This window comes from Falco cherrug, chromosome Z, assembly GCF_023634085.1.
Source record: "Falco cherrug isolate bFalChe1 chromosome Z, bFalChe1.pri, whole genome shotgun sequence".
In the NCBI taxonomy this organism is placed as follows: Eukaryota; Metazoa; Chordata; class Aves; order Falconiformes; family Falconidae; genus Falco; species Falco cherrug.
This window is the reverse complement of record NC_073720.1, coordinates 81677466-81703214: the sequence shown is the minus strand read 5'-3', so window position 1 is coordinate 81703214 and position 25749 is coordinate 81677466. Positions and strand designations below refer to the sequence as shown.

Below are 25749 nucleotides of genomic sequence, written 5' to 3'. Positions count from 1 at the left end.
TTCCAACAATATTTATGACTGGAACAACTGGGTTGAAGCATGGGCAGACTCAGATCAGCAAGGAACAAGGTTTGCCAGGAAGAAAGGATGTTGAGCCTCAGTGTTCTAACACATGGTTTCAGGTGCAAAGACATGTGCTGAGGCTGGGCATTGAAGTGTAACATCAACGTGTTTCTGAAAGGAAGAAGATATCTGGCGCGCACTGAGGGCTCATGAAAAGGGACTGAAATACAACACATCTATTTACACCAGCAGACCTGTGAAATATGCAAAATTAAAGGGGAAGAAAAAAAAGACTTCTTTTCCAGATGCAGCCTGAAGTGAAGTTAGACAAGCGAAAACCCATGCTTGTATGTAATGGTGCTGTTCTAAAATTGAAAAGAGAGAGTGAACAATTACAGGCAACTATACAAAAGCTTTGTAAGACATTTTGGAAGGCAGACAAAAGAAACAAAAAGAACAGTATCACACACTAATAAAAATTATTACCTCAAGGTGGTTGTTCACATTTATTTTTGCATCCACTTAAGAGACAAAAATAAAGGTACTGACCAGCAGTAATTTCTTAATGAATATTGAAAGTCATATACATGCTGACTCTTAAGATAGAATTTCTGTTAGTATCGGGATTATAGGTTTTTTATTTAGGGTAAATTCATCTCCAGCTTAAACATTGGCTTCAGAGGATATCAAATGACACAAGAACAGAGTGAGTAGGGACAAAAGGTTATGGAACAGTTTGGAGTTTGAGAGAGATTATTTCTCATGTGAAAAAAATGTTTTTGAAAATCAATAATAATCAGGAAGTCATTAAACAAAAATAACATTTGAAAACTGTCGGTCTTTTAAAACGAAGGGAAAGATTTTAAAAATAGCATATCATTAATGATCTATTCAGAGACTCAATACAGACAAAATATTCCATGCAAACAAAAGTTTCTAATTTGTACCATGAACATGGGAGAGCTGACAGCACAGACCCCAAATTAAATACACAGAAAGTGATGATGACTCTTCAATGATTACCTTATGACAACCAGTCTGGGAACATAGTCAGCTTTGTTCAATAAACACAAAAAGAAAGTATGAACATGATGGAAGTAAAGAATTAAAGTTACAGGAAATAAAAATACCTGTGCTCAAGTTATTGCCCAGACTGACCACTTTTCCACCTCCCTGGCAACACATGTGGCCTCCCATGGGGTTATAACAGCTATGCGGGTAGGAAGAATTAGCCCTCTGTAACTGTTAATGATATAGCCGTGGGAGTACCAGGGGGAGAACTGAATAGCTGGAGCATTCTGGTTTCTTCGTTACAGGAAGGCTGCTTTCTTGTCACTCCATCCTGCGACAGAAAGACCGAAAACTCCCCAAGTGCTATGTATTTTTGAGATAGGACAAAACTCTGGAAAAGTGGAAATATACTGCACTCAGTGTAGGGGAGAGAAGCGTGTTTTGTGCTGAAATACGGAGTGAAAGTTACATGGTGTTTGTAGCTATGATCTAAGCAACATCTACAAATAACTGAAACAATGTGTCGCTCACTTTATGTGGCTTTTCATCTGAATAAGCATTAATGTCCAACAGCTGTCAAATTAAAAAAAAAGCTAATTAATCCTCTGACACATCTGTGAAATAGCTTCTTATTTTACTGATGGAGAAAGTGTAACCTTGTTCAAATGACTTGCCCAAGGTCACGCAAATCAGTGGCAAACCCAGCCTGAAAACTCACATTCTTAACCACGTATTCAGCTGCCTTGAACATCTCACCACTGTCACCATTCTTATTGTATGTACTATTATGTTAGTCCCAACTGTCTATGAGTGGTATGGCACAAGTATCCTATATGAACCAGAGTCTCTGATTTAGTAATGTAGTTCAAAGGCCTCAATGCCACTGTAATTCACCGGCCACACCAGTGGAAGACATAGCTTCGCATCCCAAAGTCTGTTGTATCTAGAGCTAGGTATCTGCTAGGAACTAGATTTATCAAGGGCACCTGCTACTACTAATAAAATAATGGCAGTTATGGCTGCATTTACTCCACTGAAGTGCATCAAGCATCCCCGTGAACCTGCATGGGGTCTCAAGCCAGGTGGCACAGACCGGTGGGTGACTCCACACAGGAGCTGTCTCAGTCTCCAGCTGCCGGAAGGGTGCCTGCCCTGCCTCCACTGCCCAGCAGCACTGAGCTGGTGGTATGCTCGGAGGCACAGCAGAAAAGGTCGCTGCGCCCTGGGCTCTCTGGACAATCGTATTCAAGCACATTCAGTTTTATTTACAAGCACAGGCACAGACTGTGTTAGTCCTCCACAGGCAGAAACCTATGTTAAGAACTTTATGTACCATAAATCAATAAATGAGCCAGTACTTTTAACGGCAGCATTAACAAACACACAGCAATGTGCTTTTGTGTGTCAGACTCAGTATTGGCCTTTCTACAGATTGGTCTTTAAATCAGGTCAGAAAAACCATAACCTACCTGTGCTCTTGACATTTCAATACTAGACCAAGGGTAAGGGATACCAAACCCAACAGCCAGCAGAGAAGAAATCATAGATATTCCCAGATTCACCAGCCTGCAAATGGGCTTGAGGGAACACACAAATAGACTTTTCAGAGAAAGCTAGCCTGACACCATCCACATAGCAGGGATAAAGGACTAACTATCCCAGCATCATTTATACCGGGCATTTCAGAAAAAGACCTATTTGCTAATGCACAAGGAAGTACCAACAAATACAGCGTTACACTTGTTCCTTCATCCAAATACAGTCACGTAAATAAAGCCCCATGAAGGCTTATAACGGGAGCAGACTTGCAAGCCTTAAGAAAGAGGAAATACAGGGCGATATGCATTACCTGCAGCGCCAAGTGACCTGAGGCAGACAACTTTGCCTGCAAAGCGAGCAGAAATGGTGCATCCCAGGCAGAGATGCAAAGGCTCGGCTGATCTTACCAGGTCCCTTTTCTGTGGTTTCCTTGCCCATTTTAATGCTGCTCCCCTCAAACCTCCTGAAGGAGGTGTGCCACAGCCACATTACCCCCTTCTGCAGGAAATTCTCAGCACAGCTGTCCTTCCAGTCCCCCCACACCCGTACACATGCTGCTGCCCTGGAAGGCACTTAGAAAAGCCTGCCTCATAAAGGGAATCTTACAAATATTTACACTGCATTGCTATATTTAGGCATATCACTACTACAGCAGCAGCAAGGCTGTGTTAAAATCATTGTATTTATAAATCCATGAAGGAAAGCAAACAGCAGTCAATAGAAGCCCACACAGGCAGCTGGCTACAACATTATTTGAAATTATAATACTGAAACATGGTAATGCAAAAATCAAAGCTGGAAGAGATTTCTGTTGAAACTACGATTTCTTAAACAGAAAAATGGCACCGAATGAATGTGTTACAATGCCGTAAACCCAGGGCTAGAGCTAGCTCCTCCTTTCACTGCCACTGGGCACAAACCCAGCATAATTCCACAGATCTTAGTGGTGTAACTGGAAGCAAATTTTGCCTTTAGAAGGCAAGATATGAAACTTTGTTTCAGCAGATGAAAAGAGGTTGGCTGGAGAGCTGTGAAAGTGGGAGTAGTAGTTTGTTTTAGTGGCCTCAGGAAAAATTCACTTAATACTTTTGGGTAACGCAAAGCTTTGAAAACCTGAATGTTTAGATGCCTTCTGAGAACTCTTGAGAGACATGCAAGTGTCAACGTGCTGCTATTTGTCAGCCCTTCTAACACCGGGGGAAGAAGAGAAAAAAAAAAAAAAGAAAAAAGAAAGAAAAGCTACCTACATGTTGTATAGCCTGGTAATGTTTGTCACAGGGTGTCTTCTTGATGACTGAGGTACTTAATGTGCAAGGTGAAGCTGCTGTGCCAAGGAAACCCACTGAAGTTTGCAAAATTATCAATGATGAGGATAGGCTTGGGGGTGTGAGCGCTTGTGGCTTCAGTAAGAAGAGGGAAAAAAAAATGCAAATTCAGGAAAAAAAGTACAAATTCAGGAAGGGGCAGATACCTTTTTAGTAGCAATGGAGGCGCAACTCTTACAAGATAAAGGGTACCTAGCAGAGTGTAGGACACGACTTTTTATTCCGATGGCTGTAATACCCCGTTTCTGCAGTAACACGTAAAGGAAAGGGTCCTTTTCAAGCCGGCTACTGGGAGAAAACCGACCCCGGCCCGCAGCCGGGCACGCCAGGCCCAGAGGCGGTGGGACCCCTCCCCACCCTGCGGGTTGCTGCCCCCAGGCCCGGAGCGGGGTGGTCGTGCCGGGGCGGGGGTAGGGGGTCACCCCACCGAGTCCCGCTCCGGGAAGGCCCCACCTGAGGCGTAGGGTGGGCACCGCCCCCGCACAGCCCCTCCTCACGGCCGGGGCGCCCGCCCGCCCCCCCCCCCCCCCCCCACGTCCGCGCAGCACCTGCCGCCCGCGCCGCGTGGCCGCACTTCTTATTTCTCTCCCCCTCCCCCCGCCCCGCGGGCCGAGGGGGGTGTCCCTCACGCCCCCCCTCCCCTCCCCGCCGCCCACCCGCGCACGCGTGCGGGGCGGGGGGGTTGCGGCGCGCAGGCGCGGTGGGGCGCGCTCCGTCTGGCTGCCGCGCGCTCCCGGGCCGGCCGGCGGGAGGCGGGGTGAGAGCGCGGGGCCGCGGGAGCCGCTCCCCTGGCGGCCGGCGGGGGCCGAGGCAGCCGCGGCGGGGCCCTGCGGAGCTGCCCTGCGCGCCCAGCCCCCGCCCAGCCGGCTATTGTTCCCAGCCCGTCTCCGCCGGGGAAGTTTTGCCCGCGTCCCGGCTCCGCTCCCCGCCGGGGCGGGGCGGGGCGGGGGGGGTGGGGGGGGACTGGGGCCCCTTTGTCGCCACCTCCCCGGCGTGCGGCGGCGGCCGGCGGAGGGGGGCCGGCGGGGGGGGGAGGGGGGCGAGGCTCAACATGATGGCGGCCGAGGCCGGAGGTGAGGAGGGCGGTTCGGTTACCTCAGCCGGGACGGCGGGAGCCGCGGCCGGCGCGGAACCGGGACACCACCCCGCCGTGTGCCGGGCTAAGGGGCCGGGGCCGCAGGGCCCCTTCCCGACCGGTTCTGGTAGCCTGGGCGCCGGCCCCCCGGGCGGCCCGGCATTGTGCTCGGTGCTGGGGCACCTGGAGCTGGGCGCGGGGCCTGCCTCCCCGGTGGCCGCCGCCGCCACGGCGGCCGGCCCGGGGCAGGGACCGGAGGCGGCCCGGGCCGCCGATTCCGGTACCGCCGCCTTCCCCCCGCTGCCGCCGCCGCCGCCGCCGCCGCCCCCCTCGTCCGGGGGGCTGGGGACTGTGGACGAAGGCGACTCGCTGGATGGGCCGGAGTACGAAGAGGAGGAGGTGGCCATCCCGCTCAACGCGCCCCCCACCAACCAGTGAGTAGCCGCCGCCCCGCGGGGCCCGCCACACCCGGCCGCTCCCCCCCCACGCACCCCCGCAGCCTCCGCGGAGCGGGGCCGCCGCGCCCCCGCCTCACCCCGGCGAGGCGCGTGTGCGAGCTCCCGTGGAAGTCCCGCAGAAGTTTTGCGCCCCCCCGCCCCACCCGGTTCCGCTCCAGCAGGAAGGCTGCTCCGCCGGAGAGCGCCCGCGCCGGGAGCCCCGCTGCGGGGCCGGGGGCAGCCCCCTCGGCGGCCGCCGGGCAGCCCTGCCCTGTGCGGGGGGAGGGGGGCCGGGGGGGCGGCGGGCACCGGCCGCGGGGGCGCCAAGCCAAGCTGCCCGCCGTGGAAGGTGGTACCGGGGTCGGCTCCTGGGGACCAGCCGGGTTAGTTTTTTACAAGTTTTCGTAGCGATACTGCAGGCTGCCAGGAAGAGTGAGCTATTCCGGTTGTGGTTTAACTACCTGTTGGGGAGACTTTTCCAATCTCCGGTAGCGCTGTCGTCTTCTGTCTTAGAAGAGCAATTTTTTTTTTTTTTTTTCGAATAAAACCTAACAAAAATGCTGTCCACGGCATAATTCCCATCCCATGTCATCATTCTCCATTGCATTGCTTTATACTAAAGAAAACACAGTAATACTTCGCTTTTCCATTCCATACCCAAACATAGCTAAAGTGATGCACACGTGTTTGGCTTTTTCTTCAATTCAGGCAGCTGAAACATGGCTTTAAAATGAATTAAAAATCAGTCCTGTATTTTAAAGTGTTAGCAGAGAGGCAATCTTTATAAATAAAGTCTAACTGCTTTGCTGCTCAACCAAGGGGGGGGGGGAACCCCCAAAATCTGTAAACCTACTGTTAGGTTTTATTACTCTTATCCATCCATTAGGCTAATCGTGATTCCTGCAGTGCTTGGTAATAGAAAGAATCCTACACTAGAGGCACACCAGTTCTGTGTTTATATTGTGTGAAATATAAGATCAGATAATGTTATATAGAGTTCATGTACTTAGTGAGTACTCTAAACAGCCTTAAAGCCTGCAGTTTACGTAAAGCGCTCTCAAGCTTGTATGAGAACAGAAAATAGTCCTCAAGCATGTAAATGTATTCTCCCAAAAATCAAATTGCTTCAAAGGCTTTGATTGGTTTCATCGCTATCTAGAAATACGTTGTTTCTAAAGTTACAGTGAGTATAGTCAATAATTTAGGGTTTTGAGGTACAGGGTGGCAGATGTATTCAAGAGATAGGTCAGAAAGTTAATCTGAAAACCCATCTGAATTTGGGTTCTTTTTTACATTCTCTCATAATTCCACTGTCACAGAGTTCCCTTCTGTGCTATTTCGCTTCACTGCTTCCAAGGTTTCAGGAGCAACTGCCATTGTAAGGAGGACATAAAATGTAACATTATAGGATTTCTTTTAAATTAATCTCTCTAACCTTGACAGGTTTCCTAGTAATCCTTTATTCTTTCAATTTCTGGACTTGTGGAAATTTGTAAATGTTAAGGCCTTGTTTTGTGAAGGCAGTGTTTGAATGGTCTTAAACTTGCAGAATTTCCTAATGAGCTAGAAATAGGATTAGGCAGGTTTGACAAAGGATAAGGAGGGAAATAGAAGCACATAAAAGAGAAGCTACTCCTTCAGTGTTGCATGCCAAGCCAGTGAGGTACAGAATTCTGCTCTTCTGATTTTCTCTCTGAAAGATCAGACTGCTGCTTCTGCTGAGACCTGGCTGAGTTGCTCAGAGAACTGAGGAAAAAGCCAGAAAGCAAGCTTTGTAAGAAGTATTTTTGGAAAGTGGGGTACTTACTTGTGAATAATTACCTGTTTCATGCTGTCTAATTTCTACCATACCTAAATTCTGAGTGGATTTTACAGTCAGAACATTGTTTTGTAAGTCACGTGCAAGGGTGATGGTTAACTTTTCATGAAGGAAGATGTTAGATTTCTGACAAGGAGTACCAAGGAGTACATGCAAGGGAAGACTGCAGAGGCCCTGATTTTGTTTTGGTTGACAAGGTTACTTACCTGATTCAAACAAAGGGAACATCAAAGTTTTTGTAGGACCAGGGCGTAGCTCTGTAGTTAAATGTTCTTCTCTCGGAGATTCTTTAATACAGAAACATCCAAGAAATAAAATACGTTTAAAAAACTGATTTGGAAGTTCTTACCTCTCTATACTTAAGCTTTTTCTTTGTAATTTTATCCTTGGTGTGTGACTTTAACATAAAAGAAAGAATTAATATGGCTGGTTAAAATAATTAGAAGCCTTTTCCCCTTTTGTTTCTCATTTTATACAGCATCGGTTTTTACCATTTCAATTAAGTCATTTACATTGGCCATATGTCGGTAGTAAATTGTATCCTTTCAGTCCTGCTGTTTTATTCTGGAAGTGCCCTTTCTTTGCAGTCATACCATCTGCTTCTGCGGAGTTGAACTCTTGATTTATTACCAAAACCAAAGATCAATATTATCTATTCATCTTACATAAGGAAAGGTCCAATATAAGTATATAAGAGCAATAATTGAACTTCTAATTTAAATTTGTGATTAAATTTATCCAGTTGAATGTGATTACAAAACTGCTGTTCCATTTGTTTAAATATCACTGCCAGCTCCACCCTTTCCCACTTCCTCCTAATTCATTCATTTTTTATAGGAGGCATGCAGGGTTGGCTTGATGGGTAATTCCACAACTCTGTCAAATGGTTTTCTTTCTTTGTCTTAATTGCTTGTAGTATATTACGTGTACATCAGAAATTGAGAGTGCTTGTCACTTCGGGCCTTGCTTTATGTGATAGAAATTTACTATTCTCCTGTATAAGAATGAAAAGGAATTATTTCTTTCGTAATAGTAACGACTCACTAGGCTTCTTTGCCTTCCCATGGACATGCATCACATTTCAGGATTTACGGAATGGTTGGTTACTGACTCCAGACAAATATCTGGTAAAAGTTGCTGCAAGTGTTTCCAAGTTCATACTCCAATGTCAGATTAGGCTTTTAAGTATAGAATAAGATGAAGCTTTCTGCGTAAACTTAGACACTTTATCACTTTTTTGTCTCCTAACTTGTTTTGCCAATTAAAAAAAACCCAGAACAAACACAAAACAAAAAATTAGTGAGTTCCCGGTTTGCAAGTGTTAGGCCATAAAGATGTTGCAGACAAACACCTTTTTGTGTGTGTGTGTGTGTGTTTTAAACATGAATAAGTTTTGAAATAATGCATAGTTAACATTGTGGCTTTCACAGTAACTAACCTGAAGAGATGGGAAGTGAAGCAGATGCAAGTTCTGCACTTCCCATCAGGATGCTGTAAATATAGTTTGCTCAGGGTAGTCAGGATGTGTTTGTCTTAGCTAGCAAGCACCTAATACACTTTATTTCCTCTTCTCTTTTCCACATACCTAAGGAAGAGGGGAACTTGTCTTCTCATAGCCTGTTTTCTTTAACTTTCTAGCAGTGGGAGGTGATTGTTAGCATGTATCAGGTTCTCTGTATTCAAAAACTCAAAATCTCCGGGTAGGGTGCGTTTTTGTCTTTGATCTGGAGTGAAACTGACTTAAGGCTTGTCTGTTCTGTGTGTGTGTGTGTGTGGTTTTTCAGGAGCACAGCAGTAGCATGTTTATATAGTAGCTTAATGCTAGGTGGGAGGCACAGGATGCTAGAGAATAAAGTGGGCAACCCTGTGTTTGTGTTGGTCATTTTTTTCTGTGCTTTCTACCCCATTTGCAAAGCTTGCTGACAGGGGCTGAAACAGTGTAAGGAAATGGCTTCAAATTTAATGAATGAATGCTGTTTAACTTGGTTGTAACCAGCTGGATGTGGAATAGTTCAGTTGTTTATGTATTTGATTAAAAATCATATTTGAGACATTTATTATTGATCCTAGTATTGCATTAAGGTGGCAGAAGCAGTTCCAATATATTCCAGCAAAACTGTCATTTTCATATGGTGTTTTTTGAGCGTGTTTATCAGTTTGAAATGGAAATCAAAATCAAAAGTTGAAATCAAAAGCTATGAACCATACAAACCCAAATAGGCTGTCAAAATACTGTCTGGTTGAAATAGATCTTACCCAAAGCAGATATATTCTTACAGTCACTCTCGATGCCTGTTGAGGCAATGTAATAGTGAGAAAAGAGCTGAAGATAAAGAGATAGGTAGAGAAATATTAAATAAGCATGGATTGCATGAAAGTAGAACATTTTCCTACCTGAATGTAATGTGAAGTTTCTTCATGTGACTGTCAGAGGTGGTAGGTCCGGGGTTCTGCAGCAATTATTTCACTTACTCATGAAAAGGAATTTTTTCAGTTTGAATAATGGCTGAAGGCCCTTTTCCATACTGTTGAATGGATCTGTTGCACTGAAAACTGAGGGGAAATAATATTGGCATGTTCAGTTAGGTACTATATAAACAAAAAATTAAATGTAATGTGACTTGATTTTAAAATAGGCAGTTTCTTTTCTGTTCAGCAGTTAATATGGTTAGCAGGGAGACTTTTCTTTTTTAGATAATGGATTTTATTATTAATTCCTGTTCTCTGTGGAAGATGAACACCTTGTTTTTCTATAGCTGATGGGTAGTGTACTGGACAACATAGACCTGAATGTAAATCTGATTTTAGTTGTGGCCGAATGGGTGGTGGTAGAAGTGCTGTTCTTAATCGAATGGTTAAAAGTAGCAGAGCAAAATCATACCTAACCATATATGGGAAGCGAAGCAGTAAGTAAACGGACTGTGTTAGGTACATATATAAATGAAAGCTTCAGTTGAAGAAAACCAGAAGTGGAACAGCATTTGATGCCAGAAAAAGTTTGAGGAGGACTTTTCAGTAGTTCAGTCAATATTTCTAGTTAACATCAGATGATGTCATTTTGTTTAAACAGTGAATAGAGTCTCTTGACCTGCACTTTATCTAGTTTTTACTTTGTGTTGTATATTGACTCCCAGAACTTCAGTGTGGGATTTAAGCACTTCGTCTACTGGCCTGCCCTATTGAGAAGCATGAAACTGTGCCATACTTCCTTCACCTTTTCTTGTAATGTTTGTGGCCAGGGAGTGAGGAGAAACACTAAGTTTGCCAGTGAAGACATGGGTCTCTTCAGTGTAGGACCCCATCTGTTGATCCAGCCATATATTTCTAGGGCTCCTTATAGTACTTTTCCAGTTTCTCACATATCTTTTTCTCCTTTAACACCCCCACCCCCAAAATAATGGTATTTGCCTCACTGGTAGGCACAGTAGGAGGGAAGAGAAGGCATATTGTTTTAACATTGTCTTTGTGCTGCATATAAGTATTGCAGTAAAACAATTATTCATTCCTCTGTGTTCCTCCAGAGTATGGTCAGTACCAATAAAATGTGCTTGACAAGTTTTATATGCTTGTCCCGTTTTATGTACTTTTATGCAGGCAGTCTTTAGTACTTTTTTATTTTTATGTAAAATACCTGCTTTATCGCTCCAGAGCAGAAGACATTTCAGTTTTACATGAGTCTATCTTTAAATTGTATTTTGTGTTGAAGGTGATGGGGAGTAATCAGCGTGGATTTATGAGGGGGAAATTGTGCTTAACCAGCCTGACAGCCTTCTGCAGTGAGGTCATTGGCTCAGGAAGAAAGGGGGAGAGTTTACCTCAATTTTAGTAAGGCTTTTGACACAGTCTCCCATAGCCTTCTCATAGACAAGCTGACAGCGTACAGTTTAGATAAATGGACAGCGAGGCAGACTGAAAACCAGCTGAACGGCCAGGCCTCGAGGGTGGTGATCAGCAGCACAAAGTCCAGGTGGAGGCAAGTCGCTGGTGGTGTTCCTCAGGGTGTACCCAGGGGCCAGCCAGTACTGTTTAACATTTTGATTAACGACCTGGATGCTGGGACAGAGTGCACCCTTCCCAAGTTCACAGACAATGCAAGATTGAGAGGAGTGGCTAAAACACCAGGTGGCTGTGCTGCCATCCGGAGTGACCTGGACAGGCTGGAGAACTGGACTGCAAGGGATCTTGTGAAGTTCAACAATGGAAATTCAAAGCTCTGGCACAGGGGAGGAGTAACCCCAAGCGCCTGCTGGGGGCTGAGCAGCTGGAAAGCAACTCTGGGCATCCTACCGGACAGAGCCAGCAATACGCCCTCATGGCAAAGAAGGCTAACAGCGTCTTGGGCTGCACTGGGAGGAGCATTGCCAGCAGCTCGAGGGAGGTGGTCCTTCCCCTCAGCTCAGCACTGGTCAGATACATCTGGGGTGCTGTGTCCATTGCTGGACTCGCCAGCACAAGAGAGACATGGACTTGCTGAAGTGGGCCCGGTGCAGGGCCACCAAGATGAAGAAGGGTCTGGACCATCTGTCGGACAAGGGGCAGCTGAGACAGCTGGGACTATTCGGCGTGGAGAAGAGGAGGCTCGGGTGGGTCTTGTCTATATGTATAAATACCTAATGGGAGGGAATGAAAATCAGGGAGTCAGGCTATGCTCAGTGATGCCCAGTGACAGGGCAAGAGGCAATGGAAGCAAACTAAAAAACTTGAAATTCTACATGAAAAAAAAAGACGCCTTTTTTATGGTGGGGTGTGTGTGTGTGGAACAGTGACAATATTGCCTGGAGCGGTTGAGGACTCTCCATCATTGGAGATGTTGATTACCCAACTGAGCATGGCCCTTAGCAGCCAGCTGTAGCTGACCCTGCTTGAGTGGGGCGGCAGGGGGAAGGCTGAACTTAGATGATCCCCGTTGTTCACTTCCAGCTTAAATGAATCTGTATATGTATAAACATACTGTTTATAGTTGAGGATCAGTGTGTTGCGGGACCTATTTGCTGGAAATTGTTACTTGAGGTAGGCAGGAATAACATCAGAGACAGTAGCCAATAGGGAAGACTGAAGGAAGGTACAAGAAATTCTTAGGTTGGTAAACAGGATGTTTCATTATTTTCTATGTAGGCAGATATAATTTCTGCTGGAAAAGCTCAAGAATTTGCCTTTTTAACAAAAAGGAAAATTTTTAAAGTAGCTAACAGTGCTGTTTAAATATTTAGTGATTTTGCTTTAGAGATCTATCTTTTCCTTCTAAGAAATATTTTTATTACAATGTATGTAAACCAGTGTTGCTAAATGCTGCAGTCGTATTTCAGGAACAGACTGTCGAGGTCTCCAGGATGCTCATTTTACCCAGCCAGTGTTCTTGTATGTTAGCAGTCTGACTGTTATGATGATCAGTACATAAAAAAGTCATCTTTATCTTCAAATTTGGGTATTTTCAGCTGCTTCTCAGGCCAACTTCATACCAAATCAATTACTTTTGTTAGGGTTTCCTTTTTTGTTAAACTGAAGTAGTAATACTTGTTAATCTCAAGTGCTAATTGGTCTTTCATAAGTATACAGTTTCATCGGGGTTGGAATATACAGAATCATAGAACCATAAAATAGTCCAGGTTGGGAGGGACGTTGGAAGATCATCTGGCCCGACCTTTTGTTGGGAAAGGGAGTGCAGTGGAGATTATCTAGCAGCCTGTTCAATCGCATCTTGGAAACCTCCAGTGAGGTTTTCTCTGTCACTGAGGAGGCTGTTCCAGTGAGTGATGTTGCTGTAAAAAGCATTTAACTACTGCAATACCATGATGAGGTCCCCCTGAGCCCTCTCTTCTTCAGGGAGAAGACGCCTAACTCAATCTTTTCTCACAGGGGAGGTTCTCCAGCCCTTTGATCATCTCATGGCCATCCTCTGGTTCCTTTCCAGTCTGTCTGCATCTTTCTTGAATTGTGGGGAGCAGAACTGGACACTGTACTCCGTGCACAGCCTGACAGCTGGGTAGAGTGGGATGATCATGTCTCTGTCTCTGGTAGCAGCGCCCCTGTGGATGCAGCCCAGGGTCCGATTTGCCTCCCTCGCTGCAGCAACATGCTGCTGATTCGGGTTCATCTTGCTGGGGCTCCCAGGTCCCTCTCAGCAGGGCTGCTCCCCAGCCCCACACAGATTCCACCCAGCTGGGACTAGGCTCTTTGGTCACCCCAGGTGCAGGACCTTGCACTTGTCTTAACTGTTAAAATTCATACTGCTCTTGCTAGCCCACTCTTCCAGCCTGCTGAGGTCCCTCTGTAAGATGGCTCACCCTTCTGACGTGTCCACCTTGCCACCCAACTTGGTGTAAACAATCTTGTGGGGGAGTTTTCAATCCCATCATCCAGCTCATTTATGAAGATGTGGAACAGCATGGGGTCCAGTATTGGTCCCTGGGGGACCCCGTTTGTGAGAGGCTGCCAGCCTGAGTAACAAACCACTGATCACCACACTCCAAATGCAGCTGTGGGCCAGTTTCCTACCTGCCTTGTGGACCACCCATCCAGTATGTATCTTGCCAGGTAATGTTAGTGTTGAGATGTTAGCTGTGTGTAATTATATTTGAAGAAGTTGAGTATGTAACTACATTTAAAACATTACAGTGTTCTGTTAAGAATTACTGTCATTAGTTCAGCAGGGGTGGGCAGATTATTTTCTTATTAATATCTACTCAGAGATATTTGGGCAAAGGTTTCTTCTAGGAAATTCCCCTTGTAGAGTACACTGGTTTCTTTTCTGGAGTGGTTTCCAGAAACCACCTATGTTTAGCCAACCTTATCAAAGGTTGGAATAACATGGCAATTCTGTGTAGATTTGTGTAAGAGGTTTTTCTAAAATTTTGGTCTTTTTTTTTTTAACTTACGATTTTAAGTCCACCTCTTGCTTTCTGTAAAATTGCATGTATGTATGTAAGTGTTCACCTGCAAGTAGGAGATGCACAAAAGGATATTCTGTCTGTGTCTTACTCATTGGGTTTTGTATGGTTATTATAAATAAATTGCATCATCTTTTTCTATATATCAAATTTAAGAGTAACCATAAATCCATTCCATTTTTTATATTGCCATCTATTAGTAGAGTAACACTGGAGACATTACAGGATTCAACCTTGAATACTTGCTTAATGTGGAAGATTAAGGAATTGCTGGCATTACTGAGTTCAAAAACACCTTTTCCTCAGATTTTTGCTTGCATAGATTTTTGTGCTTTCTAAGCATCTGGGAAGAGATTTTTTTTTTTTTTTTTTGTTCTTTCTACTCCTTTGCAATAAAAGGGATGCTGGAGAAATATCTTTATTCCTCCAAAAGCAGGATATTACCGAACCTCTGTAGCAGTTGTCTTGTTCTATATTCAAGACTAGAAACAGGTTTTTTTTCTTAGTTGTCCACACAGTTCTCACACAACAAATCCAACAGCGTGATGTGAATTGTTCCTAGTGCATGTGGGAAGTACTGGACATCTTTTAATTCAAGCATTGTACCCATCTTTGATTTCTAGTGTATAACTGTCACGGTTTGTTGTTACAGAAGCAGTTGCTTATCCATGGCTGTGATGCAGCTCTCTAGAGAGGCATTCCAGCTTGAAGGGGAGGTGAGAGTGGAGCACAAAACAAAAATCTGTGCATCCTTAGAGATGGTGAGGTGCGAGGAGGGGGGGAAGGTGAGGGAGCCCATGTTACATTTAATGAGGTTAATGGCAGACAAGATGAATATCATCTTAGAAATGCCTTAATTATTGCCAAAGAGTGTCTGCTGATCTGTGTAGGAGTATTAACATTGTTTCTGTAGTAGTTACTTTCTAGTTCAAACAGAAAAAAGCCTATTTTTGACCCTGAGGGCACAAGTAGACAGCATTTAAAAATGGGAAGTTTCTTGCTAAAAACTTTAATGAGTTCCAGAATTCATTTCCTAAGCTGATCCTTCAGTAAGAAAATGCAAGCTGTTCCAAGAGCTATTTTTCAGCCAGTTTAGCTGTATTTCACCTGCTTATTGGTGGTTCTCACAAAAATGAGATAGGCACTCTTCAGTAAATGTATATCAGGTAGGATTGAAAGAAATCTTTTGGCTATGTTGGCTATTATGCTGTCGTCACATCTCTGTCTCCTTTAAAGCTTATGTCATTGTTTGTTACAGCAATTGAAACTTCTAGAACCTTTCTTTCCTTAGTGAAGTTATTTAAATGTATGCATTCTTGACTGTATGCTTATCTTGCTCTTTCATCTCTGCATAGTCTTTTTGTTAAGGTGTTAGGAGGTTTTTGGCTGATCTGTTTTGGTCTAGGCCAGAGCTGGTGTAGACTTTGCTGAAAGTGTTTTGACAGCATTTTTTGGAGGTGTGTGCAGGTCCCAAAGTTAACAGGTTGGCACAGCTGGTGTACTGAGGAGTGCCTGTGGTAGTGACTTTCCACATTAGTTGGCTGGCTCCTACTCTTGAAGTGCAGCATGGTTCAGTTTTCCACATGCTGTTTGTAAGGGGTTTTGGAACAGTCGAATGAGAAAAGCAGAATTATTCTTCATTACACTTACTTGGATGTGTTTAAACGCATTGTACTGCCTCTTAGAAAAAGGAATAGGGATATAAAAGAAATAAAACCCCCTCCTTCCCTTTTTCTAGTAGAGTACACAACAATTTCATGCACATTGGATGCAGAACACTTAACTTGGCTTCAAGTTTGTTCCAGCTCTTGTTTCATTATCTTAAAGGTGCATCCAGTATCATAGTTGATACATATTTGCAAAGAGCTTTTTCTGGCAGGAAGTTTTGTGATGTGGAGAACTGCAAGGAGGTGGTCAGAAATTGGTAACTACTGAACAGTAACTAACAAGACAGAAGAAGGATCTAAATTTAGTGAAGTCTCTGTGAAACTGACCTTGATTTAATCTCTACAAATAATGTACATGAAGGAAGTAATGCAGCCTTACAAATCTGACAGAGATGGGGCATAAAGTATTAAAAGGCAGAGTCAGCATAAAAATGGTAAAACTAAGAATGTCTTTTGAGGCTGAGAGAAACTGTAGGACTGAAATGAAACTTGAATGAAATAGAAGTCTTTAGATGGAAAGCTTGGGGGGGTGCTGGTTGGTGTTAACAGGTTAAGAAGAAACAAATAATAACAGGATACTTTGTTGTGGCTTTTTTTTCCCCTCTGTGTTCATGAAACTGTACTTGAGATTTCTGTGCGCCCTTTGAAATTGAGGATTTTCCCAGTTCAAGACAATCAGCTTTGCTCTCTTTCACTTCTAATAGGAACAGAGCTCACATAGTCTCAGGCGGTGGTAACACGAATCTGTAATGTGTGAAAGGTACTAAGGCAGTGACTGAATTGATGGGAGGGGAGCACTGACCGTGACTCCTAGAAGTTCTCTGTTTGCTTTATGGGTTTTGTTGAAGCAGCAGAGTATGGCTAACAAGAGCTTTGAGTGAAGTGGATGTGGCGTTTGACTCTTTTTTTTTTTTTTTTTTCCTGTGCACCATAGCTTTTTCTAGATGGAAATAGGGAGGTCTGCAGCTATTATCAACATCTACATTTTTGTTCTAGGTTGCTGAGAAACACTTTTACTCCCCTTCAGTACTTTCTCCTACATTCCCTCCTCCCAAACCTACTGTGTTCCTAAGTAAAAACTGCAGTATACTGTACCAGCAGAATCCTTCTATAGAACAACAAAGCTTTGTAATATTTGCTTTTCCCACATGAAAAAAGGAAATATGTAAATAAAAGGTTTTGGTTGAACAATGTGACATGCTTACACACACAATAGCAGCTGCCTCCTTCCAGATGGTACATTCACCATCTGCTACCTCTTTGTGAACAGCCCGTGCCTTGCATGGACCTTGCGGTGTGTCCCACGTTGGGGGCCAGAAGTCCTGTTACTGTACCATGAGCTTGCTGAAGCGATGCAGCGTAGTTGTGTTCCTGCCCACAGTAGAAATTGCTGGCTAGGCCTGATGAGGCTGGTGTGACTGTATGTCTGGTACGCAGCATCTTCCATGGAGCCAAGGAAAATCAAGGCGCTCTTGCTTGCAGGCCAGAGGTAGCAGCTCTAACTGCACTGCAACTCATTTAATGAGTTTTATGACTTGGCTTATGGCTGTCAGCCACATGACGTGGCTGTGGCTGTAGTGTAGGGGACCATTCTTCTGCACAGCTGTATGTCACTTGTGTGGATGTATGAGCTGTTTGTGGTGTTACTGTGTCTGCGTTCTGCTGTTTGCTGTAATTAAGATTGTGATACCATAGGGTTGGAGTTTTGAACGTGGTTTTGATTTAAACTGGCAGATGAGATAATATTCTTGTGTAGCTTCTGACTGCTTTGTGAAACATAGAACTCTATTATTGGTATTCTCTTAGAAGCAAAATAAAGAGCCGTTTTACAAGTTTGTTACAGCAGTTAAATGGGTGGTCATGGAACCAACCACCTAAATTGTGATCTATAGCTGGTAAGACATTTGTTTAACTACTCCATAACATTCTGTTGCAAGGATACTTGCATCTTCTCTTTTAATGCATTTCATAATAGCTATTGTATTGTCAGGGCACTAGCACTGATTCAGAATGTCATTTAATTATGTTTGCTCAAAACACTGTGAAAATGGTGGATTGTCTGCATTTTAAAAATTTGCAAAGTTAATGTTATAAATACAGAAGTGTTCCTAGGTCTGACTAGGCAAGCAAGCAGAGGTGACTGATGAGAAATGATAAGGATATTGTCTTTGGCAATGATAGAGGATATGTATCTAAGTTGTAGCGAGTTATGGTTTTGAGTGCATGCATTTGTTAAGTCACAGCCACAGGGACAATTTTATATTTACAAGCAGCTAGGCAGGCTTTTTTATTTCATACCTTCCTATCCAAAGCTTAACTCCTTTCATGAGACTCGTAGTGCACTGTAGGTAGGACTCCCTTTTATGTGTGTTCAGACACTGTATTTGATGTAAATCAAGAGGTCTGGTTAAGCATTGCTTCTGACTGTGACCACATTAAGCTTGCATCTGTTACGCCTGCAAAATGCTGAAGTTGTTACCTTGACCTATAAAACTTGAAATGGTGCACAGCTTCTGAAGAGAGAGAGGTGGTTTCTTCTGATACACTTTTTCAGAAACGCCAAACTCGGGCATCATAGAAATACCTGACTGAGGGTTAAAGCCAGAAGATCTGGGATTTATTTTATTTCAGAATTGATGATAGCCTGGTCCTGTCCTTCAGTATTCCGCATTCTTTATTCTCTGATGAAATTATGATGAGTAGGGCAGGTTCTGTAGTTTAGTTGTTCCTGTTGTACTTTTCTTTGAATAACATTGGATAGATCTTCCTTTATAAATGATAATACAGCATAAGAGATCTTAACATAACCCGTATGAATTTGTGCTCAGTATATTACCCAGTATTCACATCATAGATCTATATGGATGTATTTCAAAGGAAAAAAAATCCCACAACCTTTCAACAGAAGTATTTTTTTTTTAAATAATGCCACTTCTTAATTGTGCACTTGACATCCTTAAATCAGACTGAGTACAGCATTTTTGTAAAGTAGTCTTTACTATTTGCTGTCAAACTACTTGAAGATGATGACACAAGTGTATCTTCTTATAATAGTGAGACCAGGTGATAGCTGGATGAAATATAAGATGTGCACTTCTAACAATGAAGTCCTTCAACAGTGTTATACTGTATATTGCTTGAAAAAAGTGGTTCCAATGTTTGAAATAGTGCTTGAAAAAGTTTGGTCTAGTTACCAAACTGCTCTCTGGAAAAGCACAGTTATTTCTCAACAAGCATTTTGCATACTCTGATGATGTCTTAGAGTTTGTACTTAATTAAGTGTGTATCCTGTTTTTTAAAGATGCGTACTATCTGCAGGGGCTTCCTGAGGATACTACTTGAGCTGTTTTCTGCTGTCATTGCCCAATATTGACTGCTTTGCTGCCATTTGTATCTTCCTGTCGGTTGGTAGTTAAATTCGGTGTTGATACTTATTTCTGTATCTAGTGATACAGAGTAACTGTACATAGCACTAGTGCATAGTAAGCTGTAAAACTCAGTATTATTTTCTATCAGCTGTTAATATTTCAAGTATGTGCTCAGTGACACTGAATTTAATTGCACTTTGAAGTTAACTAGATACTTTTGTTTCAGAAAACAAATCTTTTCTGAAATGGTAGAGCAAATAATTTTTAACCCTGTTTATACTTTACCAGGTAATATACGTCTTCAATTAGGCTTGATATGAAACTCTTGAATGGGTGAGAATATAGCTATAGCTTGTTCAGCATTTAAGGAAGTGATCTCCAATATGTGGGATATGTGTGTGTCTGTGTGTATATATATATGTCTGTACACACACGCACACGAATATTTCGCTGTCACTGGCACAGAGGGTGTCCTCTTTGTTCAAAGCTTGTGATCTTAAAACTGAAGCACCAAAGTTTGTGTTGTTATTGCAAGAAATCCTGATCCCTTAACAGAAAAGTTGAATGGTTTGTTTGCAAGTAATTGGGTATTTTTGTTTTCCTAGTGTATTTTTTTCTCAGTAATTTGCATTCTTATTAACACTCTGACCTTCCCCATTTTGAGTTTGGCATTGCAATGCAGTGTGTCTCTCAATAGAGTTAAGATTATTTTTCTCAAGTGGGTGATAAATAGGAACAAATAAAAGCTTAGTGAACCTATTGTTAGTTTAAAATAGGCTTCATGGAATGTTGGTTTCAAAGAATTTCTTCATTAGGAAAGTTTCTTGGGTCTCTGGGGAGTTTCTTACTTTGTCAAAGTCGGCCTGTCCATAACAGCAAAGCCCAGTTGTGACATGTGCTGGGAATGAACGAACTCGGGTTTCAGCCATGCTGTGCACACTCACAAGCAGGATATTTCATCCTAGGTATGTCAAAATAGACGATCTTGATTTTGTTTCACTTCCTAAAGGATTATCCTGGTAGGGGTAGCGTGATACTCTTTTTTTGCATGCCATGTTTAAGCAGCAAGTTTCTGTCTGTGAGGCTGCCTTGCTCTGGAATGGGATGAGACAGGATCTTGCTAAAAGTGCTGTATGTTGTACAGACATAACAGGGCTTTTTCTGGTTTAACTTGTTTTGATCAGGATGAGGAAGAGAAGCAAAGGAGAGCTATACTAGCAAGCACACGGCTTTGCCAGGGTAAACAGTATCTGTGCTGGTGCTGCTTCTGCTGGTATACATGTTTATCAGTTTAGTCTGATTTTCATTCTGATAAAAGCTCTCAAAACTTTTGCTTCTAGTTCATAGAGAAGAAAAGCTTCTGGTCTAAAATGCTTCAGATTTTATCAACAGCCCGGTCTTTCTGGTTTTGGGTTGTTTGGGGTTTTTTTTGAACTGTAATCTGTGTAATTTTTGGTATGTGTGCATATATTCGCTCGGTCATTTACATATCTCTTCCAAATTGCATTTTTGTGACTCTTACAAGATGTGTGAACTATTAGAACTAAAAGGCAAATGGTGTGAAGAGGTAAAGGATTTAAATTGTCTAAAACAGTGGCTGTATGGGAGCTGATGTTTTCTCAAGTGTAGAAATCAAAGGTTGAAATAAGCACAGTTAGTTGATGGGTGTAGAGCTAATGAATTGTTACAGCATGTAGCTCTGGAACATGCTGTGGCTTTGTGAAGGTGATGAGAACAATGCTTGGCTTTCTATTGAATGGTGCACTCTGTTGCTGCCTTTTTTTCCTTTAAAACCTAATACTTGATCATTTGAAATAAAATGAGTGTTCTAACAAAAGCTGTGTAAATAAACAGAGGTAAGGTGAGTGAATGCTTCAATGGTAACAGTCTAACCTTTACTTTAGACTGAAGTGTTCCTTTGTCATATTGTTTTTAATTGATGGGATACCCATTGTGATTAGGAAAGAATGTTTTGGGGTTGGATGGTGGTCTGGTGGCTGCTGTCACTCCAATTCAGTGCAGGCTTTGCTACAGCAGTCTGTGTCAGCTGAGAAGCAGGTTGTTACAATTAACTTCTCAAGAACTGAAGTTCATGTAGGCTTAAAATCCAACAGTCTTCTGAGTCAGATCACTCACCTCTGTTTCTGTTTGTTTAAAATAGGCAAACTAGGAAGGATAGAAAAGCTGATGATACGTATAGACCTTCCGTCCCCTGGGGAGGTGGTTTGTTGGGAGAAGCAGAAAAATCATGCTGTCTTAGAAATACTGTTTATTGGAAATAAGTAAACTGGGAGGTTGAACATGTGAAGATGGGATAACTGAAACAAAGGTTAGGAGTTACATCAGTTTTGACTGAAAGCTTTTGTTAGTCTCATAGATCTATTCTGTGAGAATAAACAAAAACATTAAGTTGTAAGGATGCTCATTGTTACTTTCTTTCAGGTGGTATCATGGAAAACTCGACAGAACAATTGCGGAAGAACGTCTTAGACAAGCAGGAAAACCTGGGAGTTACCTTATTCGAGAGAGTGATCGGAGACCAGGTTCATTTGTGCTTTCATTCCTTAGTAAAACAAATGTCAATCATTTTAGGTGAGAATTAAATGATTTATTTTAAAATACTGTAATTATTTATTTTGGAGTTTAGAACATAATAGAGTACAAACAGAAAACAATCATCGTTTGACAGTTGAATATTTTTGACTTTATTTTTGCATGGTACAGCTTTTTACTTGTGTTTGTTTTAAAATATGCTGCTTAAAAATTACTTTCTAGGCTAAAGAACAGAAATGTGAGGAAACCAACAACATCTGGATAGAGAAGCCTGTCTAAAGTGGTTGTGAATAGACTTAAAGAAACATGCAGGTTTCATTGGTCAGTCAAGGAGATTGTTTTGAGTCTGTTCCATAGTAGCCATTGCAGCTCACAGGACATACTTAAAGTGCTAGTATATGTGGTTGCATCCTTAATGTTGAGTGGCACTGCCCCCCACCCCCCAGAAAAAAAAACCCCAAAACCAAAAAACAAACCAACACCAAAAAAACCCAAAAAACCCCAAAAAACTAAGAAGAAACAAAGAGATAATGTATTTAATAATCCGAAGGCTTGCTGGAAACAGCTTTCAGCGTGTATTAGAATTAGTTGTTCTAAATACAAACAGTTGTATCCAAAGTCATAACTAGGATTATTTTACCATTGCCAGACTGTGTACGTCAGTAAGTTCATTTGTTCTTATGTTGAATCAGATGTATTCTGAGAAGAGCTTGAAGGTTAATCAGCAAGTGGAGTGCTGCAGTGTAATGTTGATCTTTACAAAATAGGAGAGCAAATGTCTCTTCAGCAGTAAATGATATCTATGTCAGTTGTCTTGGTAGCAACAAACAAATTCAAAGCAAATTCTTCAACTTCTGAAAGTGAGAGTTATCCAGAATACCAACGTATGAGCCACTGCGTGCATGGTTTGCAAATGTAGGGACTTTTTGGTTGCATCTGATGTGTGATGATATGTGGTTGAGAGGTCCTGATCTCCCATTGACATGAAGGCATAATTGTTTTAAGTGCAGACAATATAGCACACAAATAGTATCTCATGTTTGCATCTTGCCACCTGAGCTATCAATTTCAGCTTCTCAGCTATACTGATACTTGTTTGGGAACTGGCTACTGTGTAGCAGTAACAGACAAGTAAATTGTGCTAATACTTGGGTTTCCAGTGCTGTTTTAGAGTCCTGGGTCAATTTTTAATAACTTCTCCTTTGAAGCCAGTATCGGACAATTGACTATTGGTTCATGCCTAGCATAAGTGTGTTTCTGGCATCTCAGGTAGAAAATAGTCTAATGATTTCTGATTTGCTAAGGAAAAGGTCCTTACGATATTTTCAAACCTTAAAGCATCTTTCATTCTGAGATCCATGGAACACATAGAGATAAATAACCAGAGGGAATTAATTTAAGTTAATAGTGTTTGTTCTTCAGAGACTGGACATGTTTACAGTTTCGTTCTTTGACTGCCAAATACATATTTTTGTTTGTGATTATATAGGCAACTGTTACACTCGAGAACATTGTCAACCTCAAGAATGGCAGCCCTGAATTCCAAGCAAATATAGGGACAGGTCTCCTATGTTCCACAAAGTAGAAATGCTGTTTCCACCAAAGCTTGATCTTTGCCAGTTGCAGCCTATCAGCAATGCCTGGAACTTCATTGCTAAAGATGTCCCTCATTTTTTGCATTAAACTTTCCTTAGATTTCTGTGCAACTGAAACCCCAGTGTTTTAGGTGAAAGTTTCTTAAGCTCTTTTAATTCTGTTGGTGCCTGTTGAAAGCTCCATACAGACATATGTGCTCATGCAGCATATCATTGATTTGTACCATATGAATCTGTCAAAATGAAGTCTTCTTTCACTGAAGTGTTACCTTTTTTGGTGAGCCAGTCATGCAAAAACTTTGAAGGAAAATATTTACCTTTTAATCTTCTCCTTCAGAATTTTCTTTGGTTACAAAAGTCTTTCTGTGTTTGCTAGCTCAATGTTCTGAAGAAAGGTTTCATTTAAGCTTGTTGAGGTAATAATCGGAAACACTAAATTTCATTTAGAACTTAATGTCTATGAAATGATTTACCAAGGAATCTTAAAAGAAAATATTCCAAAAGATTTAGCCTATGTCCTTAAAGTTTGTTTACCTTATTTACAAAAAATTGTTCACTGGCTACCCTTGCAGTGCTGTGTGCTTAAAAAATTCAATCTCTGAGGATTGATCTTTGTATGCATGTTACATCGCTGTTTGGGAGAAATAATTTAGTATGAAGAAATGACTGTGAAGGAAGACTTTTTGGGAGGAATGTATCAGAATAATGACCTGCTAAAGAAAAAGAGTAAAATTGGAAGAAACCAATAAATAGTGTCTTCATTTGGGATGAAGGATTAGTTTCTTGGCAATTAAATGGTTGGGGTTGTTAAATTCATATAAGCCTGTCAAGAAAGGTGTATATCTTGGATGATACAAGTAATAATGCTGTTGTGTCTGTTAGTGCATTATTTTAGTTTTTCAGGACACCCACAATTGCATTTTCCTGTTTTAATTTCATTTCATAGTTCTGACAAATGAACTTGCTTTTTTTGTGAATCAGCACTTCCTTTAGAGTCTTAAAATACTGCTGTATCATGCAATACATGTCTGCAGTTTTTAATGAAATATGTCATTAGCTAAGATGTAGTTACATATTTATAGAGAGCTTGTAATACTGCATTTTGCTGAATGTAGATACCGCTTTAAAAATTAAACATTATTCTAATTTACTTTTTCTTAAAAAAATGCCAATAAATAAATCAGTAGAAAAAGTTTTCTTTATATCAAGATTCTTATTTTTATTAACAGGATTATTGCCATGTGTGGAGACTATTACATTGGTGGACGTCGTTTTGCTTCACTCTCAGACCTAATCGGTTATTATAGTCATGTGTCCTGTTTGCTGAAAGGAGAAAAGCTCTTATTTCCAGTAGCACCTCCAGAGGCAAGTAGTAAAATTTTTAAATGTCATTTACTTGAATGTTAGTAACTTTAACCAGCAGTTTTCTTTGCAAAAAGGATTGCAGAAAGTTTCGTGTAGTTCTGCACAGGCTCAGCATATGTTGTAATATAAGGAATATAAAAATGCATTCTTACTGATACAAAGTAATAATTACAAAAAAATAATTATTGCTATGTGATAAAAATGTGTAATGAGAAAGCTGTATGTCAGGTGTTGCAGCTATCTCCAAATGTAGTAATAGCATTGTAAGTAATCATAGAATGTTTCAGGTTTGAAGGGACCTTAAAGACCCTTTAGTTCCCACCCCCCTGCCCCGGGCAGGGCCCCCTCCCCCCAGCCCAGGCTGCTCCCAGCCCCGTCCAGCCTGGCCCTGGGCGCTGCCAGGGCTGGGGCACCCACAGCTGCTCTGGGCAGCCTGGGCCAGCGTCTCGCCGCCCTCACAGGGGAGAATTTCTTCCTAATATCTCATCTAACTCTCCCTCTTTCTGATTACAGCCATCCCCCCTTGTCCTGTCACTGCTTGCCCTGGTAAAAAGTCCCTCTCCAGCTTCCCTTTAGGTGCTTCACCTTTAGGTGCTGGCAGGTGCTGTAAGGTCTCCCTGGAGCCTTCTCTTCTCCAGGCTGAACCACCCCAGCTCTCTCAGCCTGTCTGCACAGGAGAGGTGCTCCAGCCCTCTGGTCATCTTCGTGTCCCTCCTCTGGACTCGCTCCAACAGGCCCATGCCCTTCCTGTGTTGGGCGCCTGGAGCTGAAGGCGGTACTGCAGGGGGGTCTCATGAGAGCGGAGCAGAGGGGGAGGATCCCCCCCTTGACCTGCTGGCCATGCTGCTTTCGAGGCAGCCCGGGGTACAGCTGGCTTTTGGGGCTGCAAACACATTGTCTGGCCGTGTTGAGCTTCTCATCCACCAGCAGCCCAAGTCCTTCTCTACAGATCTGCTCTCAGTCCATCCTCTGCCCAGCCTGTATTGATACTGGGGGCTGCCCCGACCCACGTGCAGGACCTTGCACCTGGCCTTGCTGAACTTCACGAGGTTCGCACGCGCCCACCTCTCAAGCCTGCCCAGGTCCCTCTGGACAGCATCCCTTC

At 42.6% G+C, this 25749-nt stretch overlaps 1 protein-coding gene across 1 annotated transcript in view; it reads left to right on the top strand.

The window, feature by feature from the left end:
- Positions 1-4899: 4899 nt before the first annotated feature.
- The window catches only part of RASA1 (RAS p21 protein activator 1), a 67932-nt gene continuing 47082 nt past the window's right edge, over positions 4900-25749 (top strand). The window contains exons 1-3 of the mRNA XM_055698580.1: positions 4900-5387; positions 21574-21723; positions 24509-24644. Coding sequence (XP_055554555.1) covers positions 4930-5387; positions 21574-21723; positions 24509-24644 — 744 coding nt within the window. The 5' untranslated portion in view covers positions 4900-4929. The remainder of the gene's footprint in view (positions 5388-21573; positions 21724-24508; positions 24645-25749) is intronic.